At 47.4% G+C, this 17920-nt stretch overlaps 1 protein-coding gene across 5 annotated transcripts in view; it reads right to left on the reverse strand.

The window, feature by feature from the left end:
* Nucleotides 1–17341, reverse strand: part of LOC146206698 (uncharacterized) — a 102542-nt gene extending 85201 nt beyond the window's left edge. For 2 of the 5 annotated variants that reach the window (XM_084591502.1, XM_084591499.1), the window contains exon 1: nucleotides 16628–17232. In XM_084591502.1, the coding sequence (XP_084447628.1) occupies nucleotides 16628–17047 (420 nt within the window). In that variant the 5' untranslated portion in view covers nucleotides 17048–17232. Of the gene's footprint in view, nucleotides 1–16627 lie in introns of all 5 variants that reach the window. The other 3 variants (XM_084591500.1, XM_084591504.1, XM_084591501.1) reach the window with 3 other exon arrangements.
* Nucleotides 17342–17920: the final 579 nt, after the last annotated feature.

Here is a 17920-nt window from a genome sequence, read left to right on the forward strand (position 1 = left end):
CTTCTTCCCGCAGTTCTGGAGTCGTTCCACTCAAGAAAACTGGCACGTGTTTAAAACGAAGGTGAATGATCTCATAAATGAATATATTCCCACTTGTCGCGTTTCCTGCTCCAAACAAGCACCCTGGTTCAGCGTATCGCTAAAGCGCCTCCTAAATAAGAAGAAGCGCATTTTCCGGCAGCTGAAAAATTCAAAAATTGCTGATAAATGGCCCCTTTATCGTGCTGTCGCGTCACAGTACAAGCAGGCGCTGCAGAGCGCTAAGCATGTTTTTTATCATGACACACTGCCTCATTTGCTCGTTTCTAACCCGCAAAAATTTTGGAACGTCGTAAATATGCGCAAAACAAAAGAGGTCCGACTTCGCTCTATAAATAATATCCCGGTTCCCCCTCACAAGTGTTGCATTGCTTTGAACAATACATTTTTCTCATCCTTTAGTAATTCCGTGGTTTCCACCTTACCCGATATTGCGGTTTCTGAATCGATTCAGATGGAGCCTATAACTATCAATGATGAAGGTGTTGCCAGGCTTATTCAGAAAGGAAAGCTTGCTTCAGCTGCAGGGGTCGACGGTATTAGTTATAAGTTCTTGAAGAGTACATGTTTATATTCATCCATGATGTTGTCCGAAATTTTTACGCAGTCCATCCGTAGCGCATCACTGCCTGACGACTGGAGGATCGCCAAGGTGGTTCCAGTCCACAAGTCTGGTGACGTTCATAATCCTAATAACTACAGGCCTATTTCCTTAACATCTATTCCATGCAAGCTCCTTGAACATATTATCTATTCACACCTTGTTGACTATCTGGAAACTAATTCGTTTTTTACAGATTCACAGCATGGTTTTCGTAAGCATCATTCATGTGAAACTCAATTAATTGCATTCACTAATGACTTGATTTTTGCACTGGACCACTCTTCTCTCATTGATTGCATATTTATCGACTTTGCAAAGGCTTTCGACACCGTGTCACACCAACTGTTACTTTATAAGTTAAGTAAATTAAATATTGATAATGGTATTTTAAAGTGGATTGAGTGTTTTTTAAGTAATCGAAGTCAGTATGTAAATGCTAACGATCATGACTCCCCCATTTCCCCCGTAACCTCTGGCGTTCCGCAAGGATCAGTTCTAGGACCTCTTCTTTTCCTTATCTATATTAATGATCTTCCTTCCTCAGTTACTTCCAAAATAAGACTTTTCGCTGATGACTGTGTTTTGTACAGAGAAGTTACTAACCAAGATGTTGCATGCGCTCTTCAAAATGATCTGAACATAATTGGAACTTGGTGTAATACCTGGCTTATGAAACTAAATGTTAACAAATGTAAATGAGAATTACGCGCACGACTAATCACAACATTCCGTGCTCATACTCTCTTGATGACACCCCACTGACCAAAGTTAACAAGTATAAGTATCTTGGTGTTCAAATAACTGATGATCTGTCCTGGAAGGCTCACATTGAATATATCACTAACGATGCCAACCGCATGCTCGGCTTCATTCGTCGCAACTTTTCCCTTGCCCCTATCTCTGTGAAACTACTGCTCTACAGTATAAAAAAGAAGAACCGAACAAGGGTAAATAGGGTACGCCTCAGGTCGCAGATGAGCCAACGTTTCGACAAGTGGACTTGTCTTCGTCTGCTCTACAAAACACTCGTCCGCTCAAAAATTGAGTACGCTACTCCAGTGTGGAACCCATACACTAACTCTCTCATTGTGTTGCTCGAGTCCATCCAAAATCGCTCTGCAAGGTTCATAATGTCTAATTACTCCCGCCATGCCAGTGTTACAGAAATGAAAATAACGCTTAATCTTCCGGATCTTGCCATTCGGCGCCGCATTTCGCGTCTCTGCACATTTCATAAAATATATTACGGCAACGAAAACTTAAAGCAGTCCCTGTTTACTCCTCCGGCGCACATATCGTCCCGCAGAGATCACCACCTAAAGGTGCACATCCCACAGTGCAGGACAGTCCAATATCTTAATTCTTTCGTCCCCAGAACTGCCTCGGACTGGAATCACCTGCCCTCCACCGTCGTCGTCATCAAGGATTCTGAAAAATTCAAGGATACTGTTAATGCTTATGAATTGTAACTGTTTATTTGTTTGTTTCTTTTTATTCTTATTTTTTTCCCACTCCTCTCTATAACGCCTGATCGGCCTTGAGAGTAATAAAATGAAATGAAATATATATATATATATATATATATATATATATATATATATATATATATATATATATATATATATATATAGGGGAAATGAGGGTGCTCGTTATAATACATGAAGGAAAGAAGCCAACAGTCGGCGAGGCCAAGGAAAGCGTTGGGGATGGTATCTTTATGTCATTTTTTTTTAATGTTTACTTCGATAACCAAAGAAATTAGTAATGTAATCTGTTTAGGGGAAAGATAATTAGACACAAAGTAGAAGAAAAAACAACGTGCCGATGGTGGGATCCGAACCCACGACCTCCGAATAACGCGTCCGGTGCTCTACCAACTGAGCTACATCGGCCGCTGTCCCCCCTGCTACTTTCTTGGGTATTTATGTTGTCTTTATACGAACCTTGAGAGTGTTCACCAGAGCCACCCTCAGCCATAGCGGCGGACGTGGGACGTGACGCTGGCGGTAACAAAGGACGTCCCACGTCCGCCGCTATGGCTGAGGGTGGCGCTGGTGAACACTCTCAAGGTTCGTATAAAGACAACATAAATACCCAAGAAAGTAGCAGGGGGGACAGCGGCCGATGTAGCTCAGTTGGTAGAGCACCGGACGCGTTATTCGGAGGTCGTGGGTTCGGATCCCACCATCGGCACGTTGTTTTTTCTTCTACTTTGTGTCTAATTATCTTTCCCCTAAACAGATTACATTACTAATTTCTTTGGTTATCGAAGTAAACATTAAAAAAAAATGACATAAAGATACCATCCCCAACGCTTTCCTTGGCCTCGCCGACTGTTGGCTTCTTTCCTTCATATATATATATATATATATATATATATATATATATATATATATATATATATATATATATATATATATATATATACCGGGTGTCCCAACTAACTTGAACCAAGGGATCAAAATAATACATTTGAGGTAGGTCAGTGAAACTAATTGCATTCAACTGCCAGCCTCCTTGCGCACTACAGGCGATTTTTTGTTTTGCAATTACTTAATTAGCTAATTATGTTAATTTTTCTAATTGATTAAATATCGACTTTAGACCAAACATGTGAATTGGAAACTTGTAGAGCACCTTCAGAAACCCCCATTCCATTAATTGCGATAAAGAAAGTCTCACGTGTATCTTTTTTTCTGGGCTCAAAAGAAAGCCCGCGAAATACAAATAATACCACGTGACTAGTGCATTTGTGCGCCGCGATTGTGGTGCTCTCATTCGTGGTTTGAGCGAACGAAATTAGCTGCGGCCGTGTCTCCTTTGCCCCGTTAAAGCGGCAGGCCGATATGCCTGCGATGGCTTCTTCGCCCGCGTCCGACAGCCGGCCTACGTGATGGTGCAAGTAGCACCGAGAGCGGCGAGCCGACACCACCGGGATTCTAACAAACCCTCCTTCTCTCCCATCAGCGAACTTTACGGCAAACGGATGAGCGATAAGGTATCAGCCACTGAATCTGCGCATACAGGCTTGGGTAAAGGGGCGAGATGACATGTGACTCGACTAAAATTAGCGCTGGACCTTCATTTGCCGGTTCTTAATCGGTGTATGTAGGCTGCTGCGGTGCACAGGCCTGGCCAAGATCGCGGTGACGACGGGCGAGCTCGAGCTCGCTCCAACCATCGCCAACATTTCTGCCTGCCGCTGCAACGGGACCATCGGGTCACGGCCGCAGCAGATTTCGTTCGCTCAAATCACGACTGAGAGCACCACGATCGCTGCGCTCAAATGCGCTAGTCACGTGGTATTATTTGTATTTCGCGGGCTTTCTCTTGAGCCCGGAAAAAAAAGATACACGTGAGACTTTCTTTATCGCAATTATTGGAATGGGGGTTTCTGAAGGTGCTCTACAACTTTCAAATTCACATTTTTGGTCTAAGGTGAATATTTATTAAATTAGAAAAATTAACATAATTAGCCAATTAACTAATTGCAAAACAAAAAATTGCCTGTAGTGCGCAAGCAGGCTGGTAGTTGAATGCAACTAGTTTCACTGACCCTTGGTTCAAGTTAGTTTATATATATATATATATATATATATATATATATATATATATATATATATATATATATATATATATATATATATTGTTACGTCGTGGTATGACAAGCGATGGAACATTGCAGTCAGTGGCATCGTGATCTCTGCGCGTATTGGACCACCTGACTGTGTTCGCCGCTGATCTGCCCAGTCCTGCTGATCTGCTCAATAAACCCCCATCTTACACTTGGTGGAGCTGCCGGTTAAGATCTACCTTCTCGCCCTGGAACTCCGCAGCCGCACATTACCACCTCCTGCGATGCCTGAGGACGTTAACTACCAAGCCGTACAAGTTGGCTCGACCATCATCTGTACCGGCTCCCTCCGCCAGCGAGACCCCGCCATCTTCAGCGGCAGTGACGACCATGACGTCGGGGACTAGCTCACATCCTATGAACGAGTGAGCGCTTACAACAAATGGGACGCGGAAACGAAGTTAAGCAACGTGATTTTCTATCTCACCGGCGTAGCAAATCTATGGTTTCGGAACCATGAAGCGGACATCCCATCATGGCCCGTGTTCAAAGCCAGCTTCTGTGAAGTTTTCGGCCTTCCGGCTGTGAGGAAACTCCGCGCTGAACAGAGCTTGCGTGCGCGGTCTCAGCAGGTTGGCAAAAATTTTACGAGTTATATCGAGGACGTCAGCGCGTGAACGCACAGATGTCAAAGGCCGACAATATCAAGCACATTCTGCAAGGCATCGATGACGACGCCTTTCAGATGCTGACGGCTCGAGATATCCGCACCGTCGCGGAAGTGGTCACACTGTGTCAAAGTTATGATGAACTGCGCAAACAAAGGGCCATAACTCGTGCGAACGCCATGCACTCTCAGTAGCTTGCTGGCCTGACAGATGCAAGTGAACATTCTGCGCTCCTGCCACAAATCAAGAGCTTCATTCGGGAAGAAGTTACTCAACAACTCTCCCTTATATCCTGCCATGAAGAGCCTTCCTCACACCTAGCTCCCAGTTTGCGCCAGATTATCCAAGAACAGGTAGCTGAATCTCTTCCTCCAGCCCCTCAATCCATGCCTGTTGCAGCCCCGTTGACATATGCGGCTGTTGCTGCCCGACCACCACCTAAACATGCTCCGCCGCAACCTGCCTACGTTCAGCCGCCTCCTGGTCCTACTCGTGATCCTGCGCAGTTTATTGACTGGCTCTAAGACCATGCAATCCCTGGCGCACGACAGATAACCGGCAAATTTGTTACACTTGCGGGCTGGCTGGGCATATTTCTCGTTATTGCCGAAACCGACTCCCAGCGTCGGCACCACCTACTCATGGTTCTGGGTACTGGACTTCGACGCCTCAGTATTCCGCGCCTACTGAGCCTCCAGCCAGCAGTCATTTCTCTCCAGACCGCTCAGCCATGTCCGACCGCCGTTCACCGTCGCCGCGATGCCGCTCTATCTCTCCGATGCGACGTCGACAGTACGCTTCATGTGAGGAAAACTTGAGGCCGCAGTTCCTGAGGCGAGAATTGCGACCCCGTCGAACTTCCCAAGTCCTCATCTGTCGCCGGCCAACCTTGTTGAAGTTTTCGTCGAGGGTGTTGCTGTCATGGCTCTAATTGACACTGGTGCTGCGATTTCGGTTATGGGCGCAAAACTATGTAGCTCTTCAAAGAAAGTGAAGACGCCAATTGCGGGACTTTCATTGCGAACGGCCAGCGCTCAGCATATCAAGCCTTTAGCAGCGTGCACCGCTCGAGTAGTTATCCAGAATTGCCTTGATACGATTGAGTTCGTCATGCTGCCAAGTTGCTCACACGCTGTAATTTTAGACTGGGATTTCCTGTCGCGTCACGCAGCTATTATCGATTGTGCTCGAGCTGAAGTGGGGTTCTCGACTTTGCCCGATGCCTTACTAGATGCTGATTCATCAAATTCCTGTGCTAAAGTCCTCGTCGCCGAAGATATCGACCTTCCTCCCTGCTCTTCGGTGCTTGTTTGTGTCTCTTGTGCCTCTGCTAGCGATGACACCATTCTCTTCACGCCAGCCCATACTTTCCTGCGCCGCAATTGCCTTCCATTGCCCTACGCTGTGCTCGCTGTTTCCGCTGGCCTTTCCATGTTATGGGTCTCTAATCCCTTTAACTCCCCTACTGCTTTGCGCCATGGTGAATGCCTCGGAAGTATCCAGCTAATCGCATCTCTTCTGATCTCTGAGGAACCTGACGACGCGCCGCACTGTGCCGTGACTGCGCTCAGCCCCCCTTCACCTGCACCCGCTGCCCCTCTACAGACTTGTTCCTCCGTTCCATCGATGCCGATCTTCCTCCAGAGCAGCGCACTCAGCTCTTGAACCTACTACATCACTTTCGCTCCTCCTTCGACTCTCATCAAAGTCCTTTGGGTTAAACCTCTACAGTCACTCATCGCATCGACAGCGGCACCCACGCACCACTTCGACAGCGCCCCTATCGTGTGTCTGCAACCGAACGCCAGGCTATTGAAGAGCAAGTCGACCTAATCGTGATTTAGCCCTCAAGCAGCCCTTGGGCGTCACCTGTTGTCCTCGTAAAAAGAAGGATGGTTCTATCCGCTTCTGTGTCGATTATCGCCGCCTTAATAAGATTACGCGAAAGGACGTCTACCCTCTCCCACGCATCGACGACGTTCTCGATTGTTTGCAAGGCGCCGAACTCTTTTCTTCCCTAGATTTACGTTCCGGGTACTGGCAAGTTCCGCTGGAAGCGGCTGATCACCTCGAAATTGCCTTTGTAACTCCCGACGGCTTGTACGAATTTACAGTTATGCCCTTTGCCCTTTGTAATGCTCCGGCAACATTTGAGCGGATGATGGACGCCATTTTGCGTGGCCTAAAGTGGAAGACGTGCCTCTGCTACCTCGACGACATTGTCGTCTTTTCTCCTGACTTTGGCACACACCTCTACCGTCTGAAGCACGTTTTGACCTGCCTATCTGATGCAGGACTGCGGCTGAATTTGAAAAAAAAAATGTTTTACGGCCCGCCAGCTCACCATTCTCGGCCACGTCATCTCCAAAGAAGGTGTATCTCCAGACCCTGCCAAACTTCGTGCCGTAGCAGCCTTTCCCAAACAGACTTCCATCAAAGGTCTACGTAGCTTCCTCGGGCTGTGCTCTTACTTTCGCCGCTTTATTAGAAATTTTGCTTCCATTGTTGCTCCCTTGACAGAACTTCTATCCGGCAGTTCCAGCCTTTCGTCGTGGTCGCCAACGTGCGATGATGCCTTCAACGCTTTACGCCGCATCCTACGGCACCCCCTGTCCTACGTCACTTCGATCCCACAGCGCCTGAGGTCCACACGGACGCCAGTGGTATTGGTCTCGGCGCTGTGCTCGCTCAGCGTAAATTAGGTTATACTGAATACGTGGTCGCCTATGCTAGCCGTACACTCGCGAAGGCTGAATCCAATTACTCTGTCACTGAAAAAGACTGCTTAGCGATTATTTGGGATCTTACTAAATTCCGCCCTTACCTCTATGGCTGCCCTTTTGAGGTAGTGACGGACCATCATGCGCTTTGCTGGCTTTCCTCACTGAAAGACCCGTCCGGCAGACTGGCAAGATGGGCTCTTCGCCTTCAGGAATATGATGTCCGCGTTGTTTACCGCTCCGGCCGCAAGCATCACGACGCCGATGCACTTTCCCGCTGCCCCCTTACAGCTGAGGTCGCGAGCCTTTCCTCTTCCGACGATTCCCCGCCATCGCTTCACATAAATGACATGCCGTCAGCGCAGCGGCAAGATCATTGGATAAATTATCTCCTCGATTTTATCTCCAATTCTACAGCTTCTTCTCCATCGCGTGCTCTCTGCCGCCATGCTTCCCACTTCGCCATTCGTGATAACCTCCTCTACCGCCACAGCTACTGCGCAGATGGCCGCAAGTGGTTGCTAGTTATTCCCCGGCAGCTACGTTCGCAAATCTGTGACTATTTCCACGCTGACCCACAACCCGGTAACGCGGGCGTCTTCAAGACATACACTCGTCTCCGGCTGCGTTACTACTGGCGGGGCATGTACACCTTCGTACTCAAGTATGTTCGCTCATGCCTCACCTGTCAACGTCGCAAACCATCTCAACGTTCTGCTGAAGAGTTGCTGCCGTTACCCAGCCCATCACGCCCTTTTGACCGTGTCGGCATTGATTTGTATGGGCCGCTTCCCTACACTGTAGCCGGCAACGCTGGGCTATTGTAGCCGTTGATCATCTGACGAGGTATGCAGAAACTGCCGCACTTCCATCTGCCACAGCGTCAGAAGTAGCTTCCTTCATTTTGCAGCGATTTGTTCTTCGCCACGGCGCACCTCGAGAGCTGCTCAGCGACAGAGGACGCGTTTTCCTGAGTGACGTTGTGAAAGCCTTGCTCACCAATGCAACATTATTCATAGAACTACCTCCGCCTATCATCCCCAGACTAATAGCCTCACTGAGCGTTTCAATCGTACCCTTGGCGACATGCTCTCTTTGTACGCCTCCTCCAACCACTCAAAATGGGACCTCGTCCTTCCGTATGTCACTTACGCTTACAATACCGCAACGCAGTCTACTACTGGCTTCTCTCCTTTTTTTTCTCCTCTACGGCCGTCACCCCTCTGCTACAATCGACACCATACTCCCGTATCAGCCAGACATATCAGAGTATACTCCTGCGTCTCAAGCAGCCCAGCATGCGGAAGACTGTGGACAAATTGCCTGCGCATCCACGGCTAACACCCAGTACCGCCATAAATCCAACCATGACAACCAACGCTCAACACCGGACTTCTCGTCTGGCGCTCTTGTGTGGCTGTGGATCCTTCCAATGCTCCTGGACTGTCTTCAAACTTTCTTGCTAAATACCATGGCCCATACAGAGTTCTGGAGTGCACCTCCCCGGTTAATTATGTGGTGGAACCTCTTACGCCGTCTCATGATCTACGCCGGCGCGGACGCGAGATTGTTAACGTCCAGCGCCTCAAAACCTATTACGACCCTGCCATCTTGCTCACGCCGTAAGTTGCGAGGATGTCTCCTCTTGGTAATTGTGAAGAGGAAGAAGTGCGCGAGGAACATTGCAGTCAGTGGCATCGTGATCGCTGCGCGTGTTGGACCTGACTGTGTTCGCTGTCGATCTGCCCAGTCCTGCTGATCTGCTCAATAAACCCCCATCTGACAATATATATATATATATATATATATATATATATATATATATATATATATATATATATATATATATATATATAGGAGGGAACCCAAGACGACGCTCGACGCAATGCTGCCGCACGTAACGGACGAGGATAGTTCCAAAGCAAAAGAAATGCAAGAAAGCAAACTGGTTATCTGAAGAGGCTTTGCAAATAGCTGAGGAAAGGAGGATGGCAAAAGTGATGGGGGAAAGAGAAAGATACAAGGTTCTCAATGCGGATTTTCAGAAAATAGCAAGGAGAGATAAGAATGCCTTCCTGAACATACAGTGCCAAGCAGTTGAGGACAACAGCCAATTAAGGAACACAAGAGCTCTGTATAAGACAATCAAAGATATCAAAGGAAGCTTCTGTGCTAAGCTGGACGTGATAAAGGACAAACGAGGCAAGGACCTTACTGAAGCCTCAGAGATAAAGAAGAGGTTGCAGGAATACACAGAAGAACTGTACAAGAAGAACCCGGATGTGCGAACCCAACATAAGACGGTTGTGATTACTGATCTCGAGCCGGGCATCCTGAAGAGTGAAGTTGAATGGGCCTTAGCCAGCCTTGCTAAGAACAAAGCTAGCGGAATTGATGGCATTCCAGCTGAGTTGCCTCACAACCTCAACCATGACGCTGGTAACATTCTGCATACATTATGTCAGAAGATTTGGACAACCCTGCAGCGGCCACAGGATTGGAGGAGGTCAGTTTACATCCCCAATCCAAAGAAAGGCAGTGCCAAAGATTGTTCCAACTACCGCACGATCGCGCTTATTTCGCATGCTAGCAAGGTGATGTTGAACATCCTCCAAGGTAGGCTGCAGCAGTATGTGGATCGGGAGCTTCCGGACGTGCAAGCTGGGTTTCGCAAGGGCAGAGGAACTAGAGACCAGATTGCCAACCTTCACTGGATCATGGAAAAAGCAAGAGAGTTCGAGAAACCCATCTACTTCTGCATTATTGATTATGCGAAAGCGTTTGACTGCGTAGATCACAGCAGATTGTGGCAAGCTCTCCGAGAGATGGGAGTTCGAATTCACCTCATCCGTCTCCTCAGGAACCTGTATGAAGGGCAAGAGGCCACTGTCAGAACTGGGCATGGTCTTACTGATTGGCTTCCGATTGAGAAAGAGTGAGACAAGGCTGCATACTGTCGCCCTGCCTATTTAACCTATATGCAGAGTGCATCATGAGGAAGGCCGGTCTGGACGAGTCTTCAGCTGGAGTGAAGACTGCTGGAAAACGTATCAGCCTTAGATATGCGGGTCATCATCATCATCTTCAGCCTGATTATACCCACTGCAGGGCGAAGGCCTCTCCCATATTTCTCCACTTAACCCGGTTCTGTGCTAGCTGCATCCACTTGACCCCTGCGAACTTCTTAATCTCATCCGCCCACCTAACTTTCTGCCGCCCCCTGCTACGCTTTCCTTCCCTTGGAATCCAGTTTGTTACCCTCAGCGACCATCGGTTATCCTCTCTTCGCACTACATGTCCTGCCCATGTCCATTTCTTCTTCTTAATTTCTACTAGAATGTCGGTAACTTGAGTTATTTCTCTGACCCACTCTGCACGCTTTCTATCTCTTAATGTTACCCCTACCATTTTTCGTTCCATAGCCCTCTGGGTTGTCCTCAACTTAAGTAGAACTCTCTTGGTTAGCCTCCACGTTTCAGCCCCATAGGTGAGTACAGGCAAGATGCAACTGTTGTATACTTTCCTCTTGAGCGACACCGGTAAGCTGCTAGTCATAATCTGCGAGTGCTTGCCAAATGCGCTCCATCCCAATCGTATTCTTCTTGTTATTTCTTTTTCGTGATCCGGGTCTGCGGTTACTACCTGTCCTAAGTAGACATATTCGCCTACTACTTCCAGTATTTCGCTACCTAATGTAAACTGCTGTTCCTTCCCGAGGCTGTTGAACATTACCTTAGTCTTCTGCATATTGATTTTCAAGCCTACCTTTCTACTTTTCCTGTCTAGGTCATCAATCATTATTTGCAGTTCATCCCCCGAGTTGCTTAGCAAGGCAATGTCATCAGCAAATCGCAGATTACTGAGGTATTCTCCATCTACCCTTATCCCTAACTGCTCCCATTCCAAGTCTCTGAATACTTCCTCTAAACAAGCTGTGAATAGTACTGGGGAGATTGTGTCTCCTTGCCTAACACCTCTCTTTATGGGAATTTTGTTACTTTCTTTATGCAGAACTATGGTTGCTGTGCAGCCGCTATATATATCTTCCAGCACTTTCACGTATGGCTCGTCTACCCCCTGATTTCGCAATGCCTGCATCACCGCCGAGGTTTCAACTGAGTCAAATGCTTTTTCGTAATCAATGAATGCTATGTATAAGGGCTGGTTATATTCCGAGCATTTTTCTATCACCTGATTGATGGTATGGATATGATCGATAGTAGAGTACCGTTTCCGAAACCCTGCTTGATCCTTTGCTTGATTGCAGTCTAAGGTTGTCCTGATTCTATTAGCGATTACCTTAGTAAATACCTTATACGTAACAGACAGTAAGCTGATTGGTCTGTAATTTTTAAGGTCCTTAGAGTCCCCTTTCTTGTGAATGAGGATAATGTTTGCATTCTTCCATGGTTCCGGTACCGTCGATGACACCAGGCACTGCGTATACAGGGTGGCCAGGTTTTCTAGCACGATATCCCCCCCGTCCTTCAGCAAATCTGTAGTTATCTGATCCTCTCCAGCTGATTTCCCCCTTTTCATAGTTTCTAGTGCTTCCTTGACCTCGTCCTTCGTCACTGGTGGAACGTCTGACTGTTTTTCCCTACCGCCAATCTCATTACGGTCCTGACTACTTTGGCTACTGTAGAGATCTGTATAGAACTCCTCGGCTACTTTGACTATCTTTTCCATATTAGTGATGACGTTGCCCGCCTTGTCCCTTATCGCATACATCTGGTTTTTGCCTATGCCCAATTTCTTCTTTACCGCTTTAAGGCTTCCCCCGTTCTTTACAGCATGCTCAATTTTCTCCATGTTATACTTCCTAATATCGGCCACCTTGCGCTTATTGATTAGCTTCGATATCTCGGCCAATTCGATCTGGTCTGTTGGATTGGAAGCTTTCATACTCTGGCGTTTCTTAATCAAATATTTCGTCTCCTTAGACAGCTTACCGGTATCCTCTCTAACTATCCTACCGCCTACTTCTACCGCGCACTCAGTAATGATATCTCTGAAATTATGGTTCCTTGCCTCTAGGGTAATGTCGCCATCCTCAGTTAGAGCTGAAAACCTATTCTGTAGCGAGATCCTGAACTCTTCTGCCCTCCCCCTCACCGCTAATTCGTTGATGGGTTTCTTTCTTACTAATCTGTTGCGTTCCTTCTTCAGATTTAGGCTAATTCGGGACCTCACCATCCTGTGGTCACTGCATCGCACTTTCCCGATTACCTCTACATCTTGCATAATGGCGGGGGTTGAACACATTATGAAGTCGATTTCATTTTTAGTCTCTCCGTTAGGACTTTTCCATGTCCATTTCCGGTTCTTCCGTTTGCTGAAGAAGGTATTCATGATTCGTAAGTTATTGCGCTCTGCAAACTCAACTAGTAACTCCCCCCTGCTATTCCTAGAACCAATGCCATAGTCACCTACTACCTTGTCTCCTGCCTGTTTTTTCCCTACCTTGGCATTGAAATCGCCCATTAGTACAGTATACTGCGTCTTTACTTTTCGCATTGCCGATTCTACATCTTCGTAGAAGCTTTCAACTGCCTGGTCATCATAACTACATGTAGGTGCATAGGCTTGTACAACCTTCAGTTTATACCGCTTATTAAGCCGAATTACGATGCCTGCAACCCTCTCATTAATACTATAGAATTCATCTATATTACCCGCTATATACTTATTGACAAGGAAACCTACTCCTAGTTGTCGCCTCTCTGGTAAGCCTCGATAACACAGTACATGCCCATCTTTCAGTACGGTATATGCCTCATTCGGCCTCCTAACCTCACTAAGCCCTATGACATCCCATTTCATGCCCTCTAGTTCCTCTAACAGCACTGCTAAGCTAACTTCACTAGCTAGGGTTCTAGCATTAAGCGTTGCCAGGGTCAGTTTCCAATGGCGGCCTGTCCAGCGGAGCCAGACTTTCTTAGCACCCCCTGCTGCGTCACAGGTCTGACCGCCGCCGTGGTCAGTTGTTCCGCAGCCGCTGGTGACTGAGGGCCGGGGTTTTATGGAGCTTATCATAGGAGGTTGAGGCCAATTACTGCACCAGGGTGGCCAACTCCTGTTCTGGTGAGGGAGTGCGTTGCCGGAGGTGTTCACCGGCATCAGGTCGCACCCCAAACCTGTTTATGCAATTCCATCGACACGCGGATTTTTTTTTTCTTTCATCCGGTGGAGAATTGCGCGGCACCGGGATTTGAACCCCGGTCCTCTTGCATGCGAGGCGGATGTTCTACCGCTACGCCACCTGGGTGCAGCGGTTGCAGATATGCGGGTGATACCACTTTAATGGCAGAAAGTGAAGTGGAACTCAAAAGACTTCTTATGCGTGTACAACAAGAGTGAGAAATTTGGGCTTAAACTGAACATTAAAAAGACAAAGATCATGGCGTCTTGCCATATCAAGTCCCGGAGCATCAAGGGACAAGTGGAAGCTGTGACAGATTTTCTCTTCTTGGGCTCCAAGATTACCCCGGAAGGAGACTGCAGCCATGAATTTAGGAGACGCCTGCTTCTGGGAAAGAGAACCATGGTTAGCCTTGACCGGCTAGTAAAGAGCAGAGACATTAGTCTGCCAACCAAGATCCGTATAACTCGTGCTATGGTCTTTCCAGTTGTGATGTATGGATGCGAGAGTTGGACTGTGAAGAAGGCTGCCCGCCGAAGAATCGACGCGTTTGAATGGTGCTGGCGGAGACTCTTGTGAGTTCCTTGGACTGCCAGAAAATCAAATCAGTCAATATTGTCGACCATAAACCCTGGCTGCTCATTGGAGGGTCAAATTCTAAAGTTAAAGCTCAGCTACTTTGGTGATCTGATGAGAAGAGAGGAGTGGCTGGAGAAAGATTTGATGCTGGGAAAGGTTGAGGGTCGCCGGAGAAGGGGTAGGCAGCGAACGCGATGGTTAGATGGCATCCTCGAGGCGCTGCAGATGAAGTTATGTGATGTTAGGAAAATAGTGAGAGACTGGAAAGCGTGACGTGACATGGTCCATAGGGTCACGAAGAGTCGGACATGACTGAACGACTGAACTGAACTGAATAACGTGAACCATTCAAATATTAATTTGTTCTTTTTGAACAGCCACCAGCGTGCAGACACTGTCATGGTTTAAAATGTCCACGCCCTCTGATCCCCAGCAGGCACAGGCAGACAGAGACAGGGCACAGGCAGACTTTTAGAAAAAGGCACTGCAGCTCAGGTTCAGGTCTTGCGAACTTTGGTACTTGAGAGAGCATGCGTCACATCTTAGAGGCATATCTCAATAGTCCAAGAAGGTGCATAAAATCTGTGGACGCTGGTTTTTTTTAAAGGTAAGAAACGATGAAGCTGCACCAGTTGAACCTGCCGCAAAAACTCCGTAGTTCGATCCGTTAGGGCCGAAAACTCACGAAAATGTCTTCTGGAGGTGGACGGATCAAAGGAGGCGCCTAGTTGCACCACAAAAAAAAAAGAGTCCCGTGCACACGAGCCAAACAATGCCATTCCAACTGCTGAATCTGGCATATTCAGATATCATGTCTAACGGAAGGAAAGAATCCTCCAAACAGTTCTCCAACACCTTCCTGTAGAATCTTGTTGCGTATACGCAGAATGTTAGTAAACGTGCTTCACAGCGATGAAGGCCACTGTCTCCGATGGATCCCTAGGAATACATTTGTGTTATTCACGGGCCTGATGTACTAAAAATGTAGTTCTCTAACATGAAAGTTTAGACGATATACTAGTAACGAAGTTTGAGCTATACGTCTTTTCTGCGGGAATATATGTCTTTCCACAGGAAAGACGTTGGTCAAAGTGGGAGGTGCGTAAATGATCGCCTTCGTGAGCGTCGAAGAAAGGTGAGAAACAGATACGGATGGCTTCTTGACGCGAACTGTATAATGTGAATCGAACACTGATCCTGCCACAGCACCCAGTTCTGACTAATTCAGACCACTCTTCTGACCCAAGTGCAGTTCCCAGCGCGAAATCAACCCGCTTGGCTCGCTATCAAGAATGTACCACCACAGCCAGAAGAAGTTGCCATCTGCTGCGCGAAATTATCGAGGCAGAAATTATTGATAGTTTAGGGTACTGTCCAACGCAATGAAACTGGCCAATGCTTGAACGAACGGCTCAGGGAGCACGGCAACTGCTGTCGATCAGGTGCAGGAAGCAACCTCGCCTTGCATGTAAAAAATGCAAAAACTGTTCACCTTTGTTTCATAACACCATAATAATTGGCAGGGAAAAAAAGACTAAGCACGAACGCGAGCTTCTCGAGACATTTCTAACCAAAAAGAATGAGCTGGCTTGCATTAGTTATCCATCTTTAGTTGTCCCCGAGAAAGAGTGCCGGATTTTATCGGGTGTTTGAGCTGCATCAGTTTGTATTTTTGGTGGTTTTATTTTTGCATGTGCGCTTGCGCAGGAAGGTGATAAGTAGGTTGCGGCAATAATAAACCAGTTGTTAGTCCGGCGGCTGTGTGTATGTGTTTCCTCTTATCCTGAGTTTTTTTTTTTTTTCGCTGTATTTTTCCTACTTGATCGTCTTCGAGTGTGCTGACCCATACTGCATAAGATCCTTCGCAGCTGGGGGATAATATAGTCAACATAGATGCTTCTCCGAAAGAAACCTTTTTATGTCCAAGAACTGAATACTCATTGCATAACAAGATTCAAGCCAACTAGCCCGACAACTCATGCTAAGCCTCGTCCGTACAGAATATCACCGCACTGAAGTGAAAGCTAACGCATATATATTTCACTACCGAAATCGGCCTGTCGTGGGTTATAAAAAATCTGTTTTATGCTATTTATTTTATTTTATTTGTAACATTCTTTCAGAAAAAGTTAACATTAGAACGCGACTCTAGTACACCCCATCACCTATTTTTCTGCACTGTCCCTTTCAGAGGACGATGCTGTTGTTGCAGAACATCGGACCCCTCTCGTCAATTTCTTCGTGTTTTTTTTTTTTTTCGATAAGTTTCCAAATTACGTAGTATAATTTGTGTGTCCTTACCTCTCTTTTCACAGCGTGGTCGCCGATGGCGCGGACCATGGCGGGCGTTGGCAGCAGTAAGCGCTGCGGGATCGGCGTCACCACGCAAGAGCCTTTCGCTGGGCCGTTCTCTGGCATGGACTGCACCGAGCGATGCGGCGAAGCCTTGCGTGAAGGTCCTTCGGTTATACATGCCTTGAACGCCGTCGTCGAGTGCTCTGCAATCGTCGAAACATCGAACTGGCGAGCAAGGTCCTGCAAGTGCCGCTCTTCGGCTGCGTAATAATCTTCTGACGGTGTTGACGGGCCGACATTTAGCAGGACGTCTTCGTCACAAGTGTTCTTTTTGCCAGAACACGAAGGTGGTACAGGATTTTTAGCGTCATTCACTCCAGCACATGTCAAGCTCCTAACTGCGACATTTTGCTGCGCCGAACTCATGTTCAGAAAGGTAACGTGCCAGTGCCGCCGACGCAAAAAAGCAGGTAACGAACTGGAAGCGACTGCGCGCCGAGATGCAAGCGTCCACCCATTCACGGTTTTGTTGTGACGTCACGCGACTCGTAGATGAAACCGAGGCGAGCATTGCTTCCACACACCGATGTGGGCTGAGCTCCGCGTGAGGTTTTTCAACGTGATTTTCAGCTAGCCCAGCGCGACTATCATTGCCGAATTCTCGGCATTACTGCCGATAACTGCGGGAATAGGAAGCGATAAGGGTGGACACGAGCCAGGGGTCTGATGATACTGCTGCATCTTATCCGTTCTTGTGGTGCCTTCACGCGGACGGGCTGCATTATCAAGAATTTAGCTAAGGGCCAGTGGGTTTCGTCTCTTTTCTGACGCGACCGGCTGCCTTGCATATTCCAATAGATCTGTCCACCCTGCATCAACTCGTTGAGGAATGGACTGTTGGCTGAGTTGGAGCATGATTCCTAGAAATGAAGTACATGAGGTGGTACGAGGAGGAAGAAAGAGTTCATTTCGTTCTCCATGCTTGTACATACCTCATGTGCTTCATTTTAAGGAACCAATTGCCCGTCGGCGACATTTGATTGGGCCGTGCTGGGCAACGTCCCAGGTGTATACACTGACTTCGAAGACACCGGTGGAGCTGATTGTCAACACCCGTCCACAACGTTAACCGCCGCCGTCAAGGCCTACAGCCGGAGTTTAGCAGGCTGACAAAGCCAAGCCTGTAAGGGCCATGACTTCCACCGCGGCCAGCCAGTCAGTAGTAAGGTGTGGTTTTATTAGGCTCCGTTTTATTAAGATTTGTTTTTCAGATCTGCTATCGAATGCTCAATCACCGGA

This window comes from Amblyomma maculatum, chromosome 1 (genome assembly GCF_055883805.1).
Source record: "Amblyomma maculatum isolate TAMU_Amacu chromosome 1, ASM5588380v1, whole genome shotgun sequence".
Lineage (NCBI taxonomy): Eukaryota > Metazoa > Arthropoda > Arachnida > Ixodida > Ixodidae > Amblyomma > Amblyomma maculatum.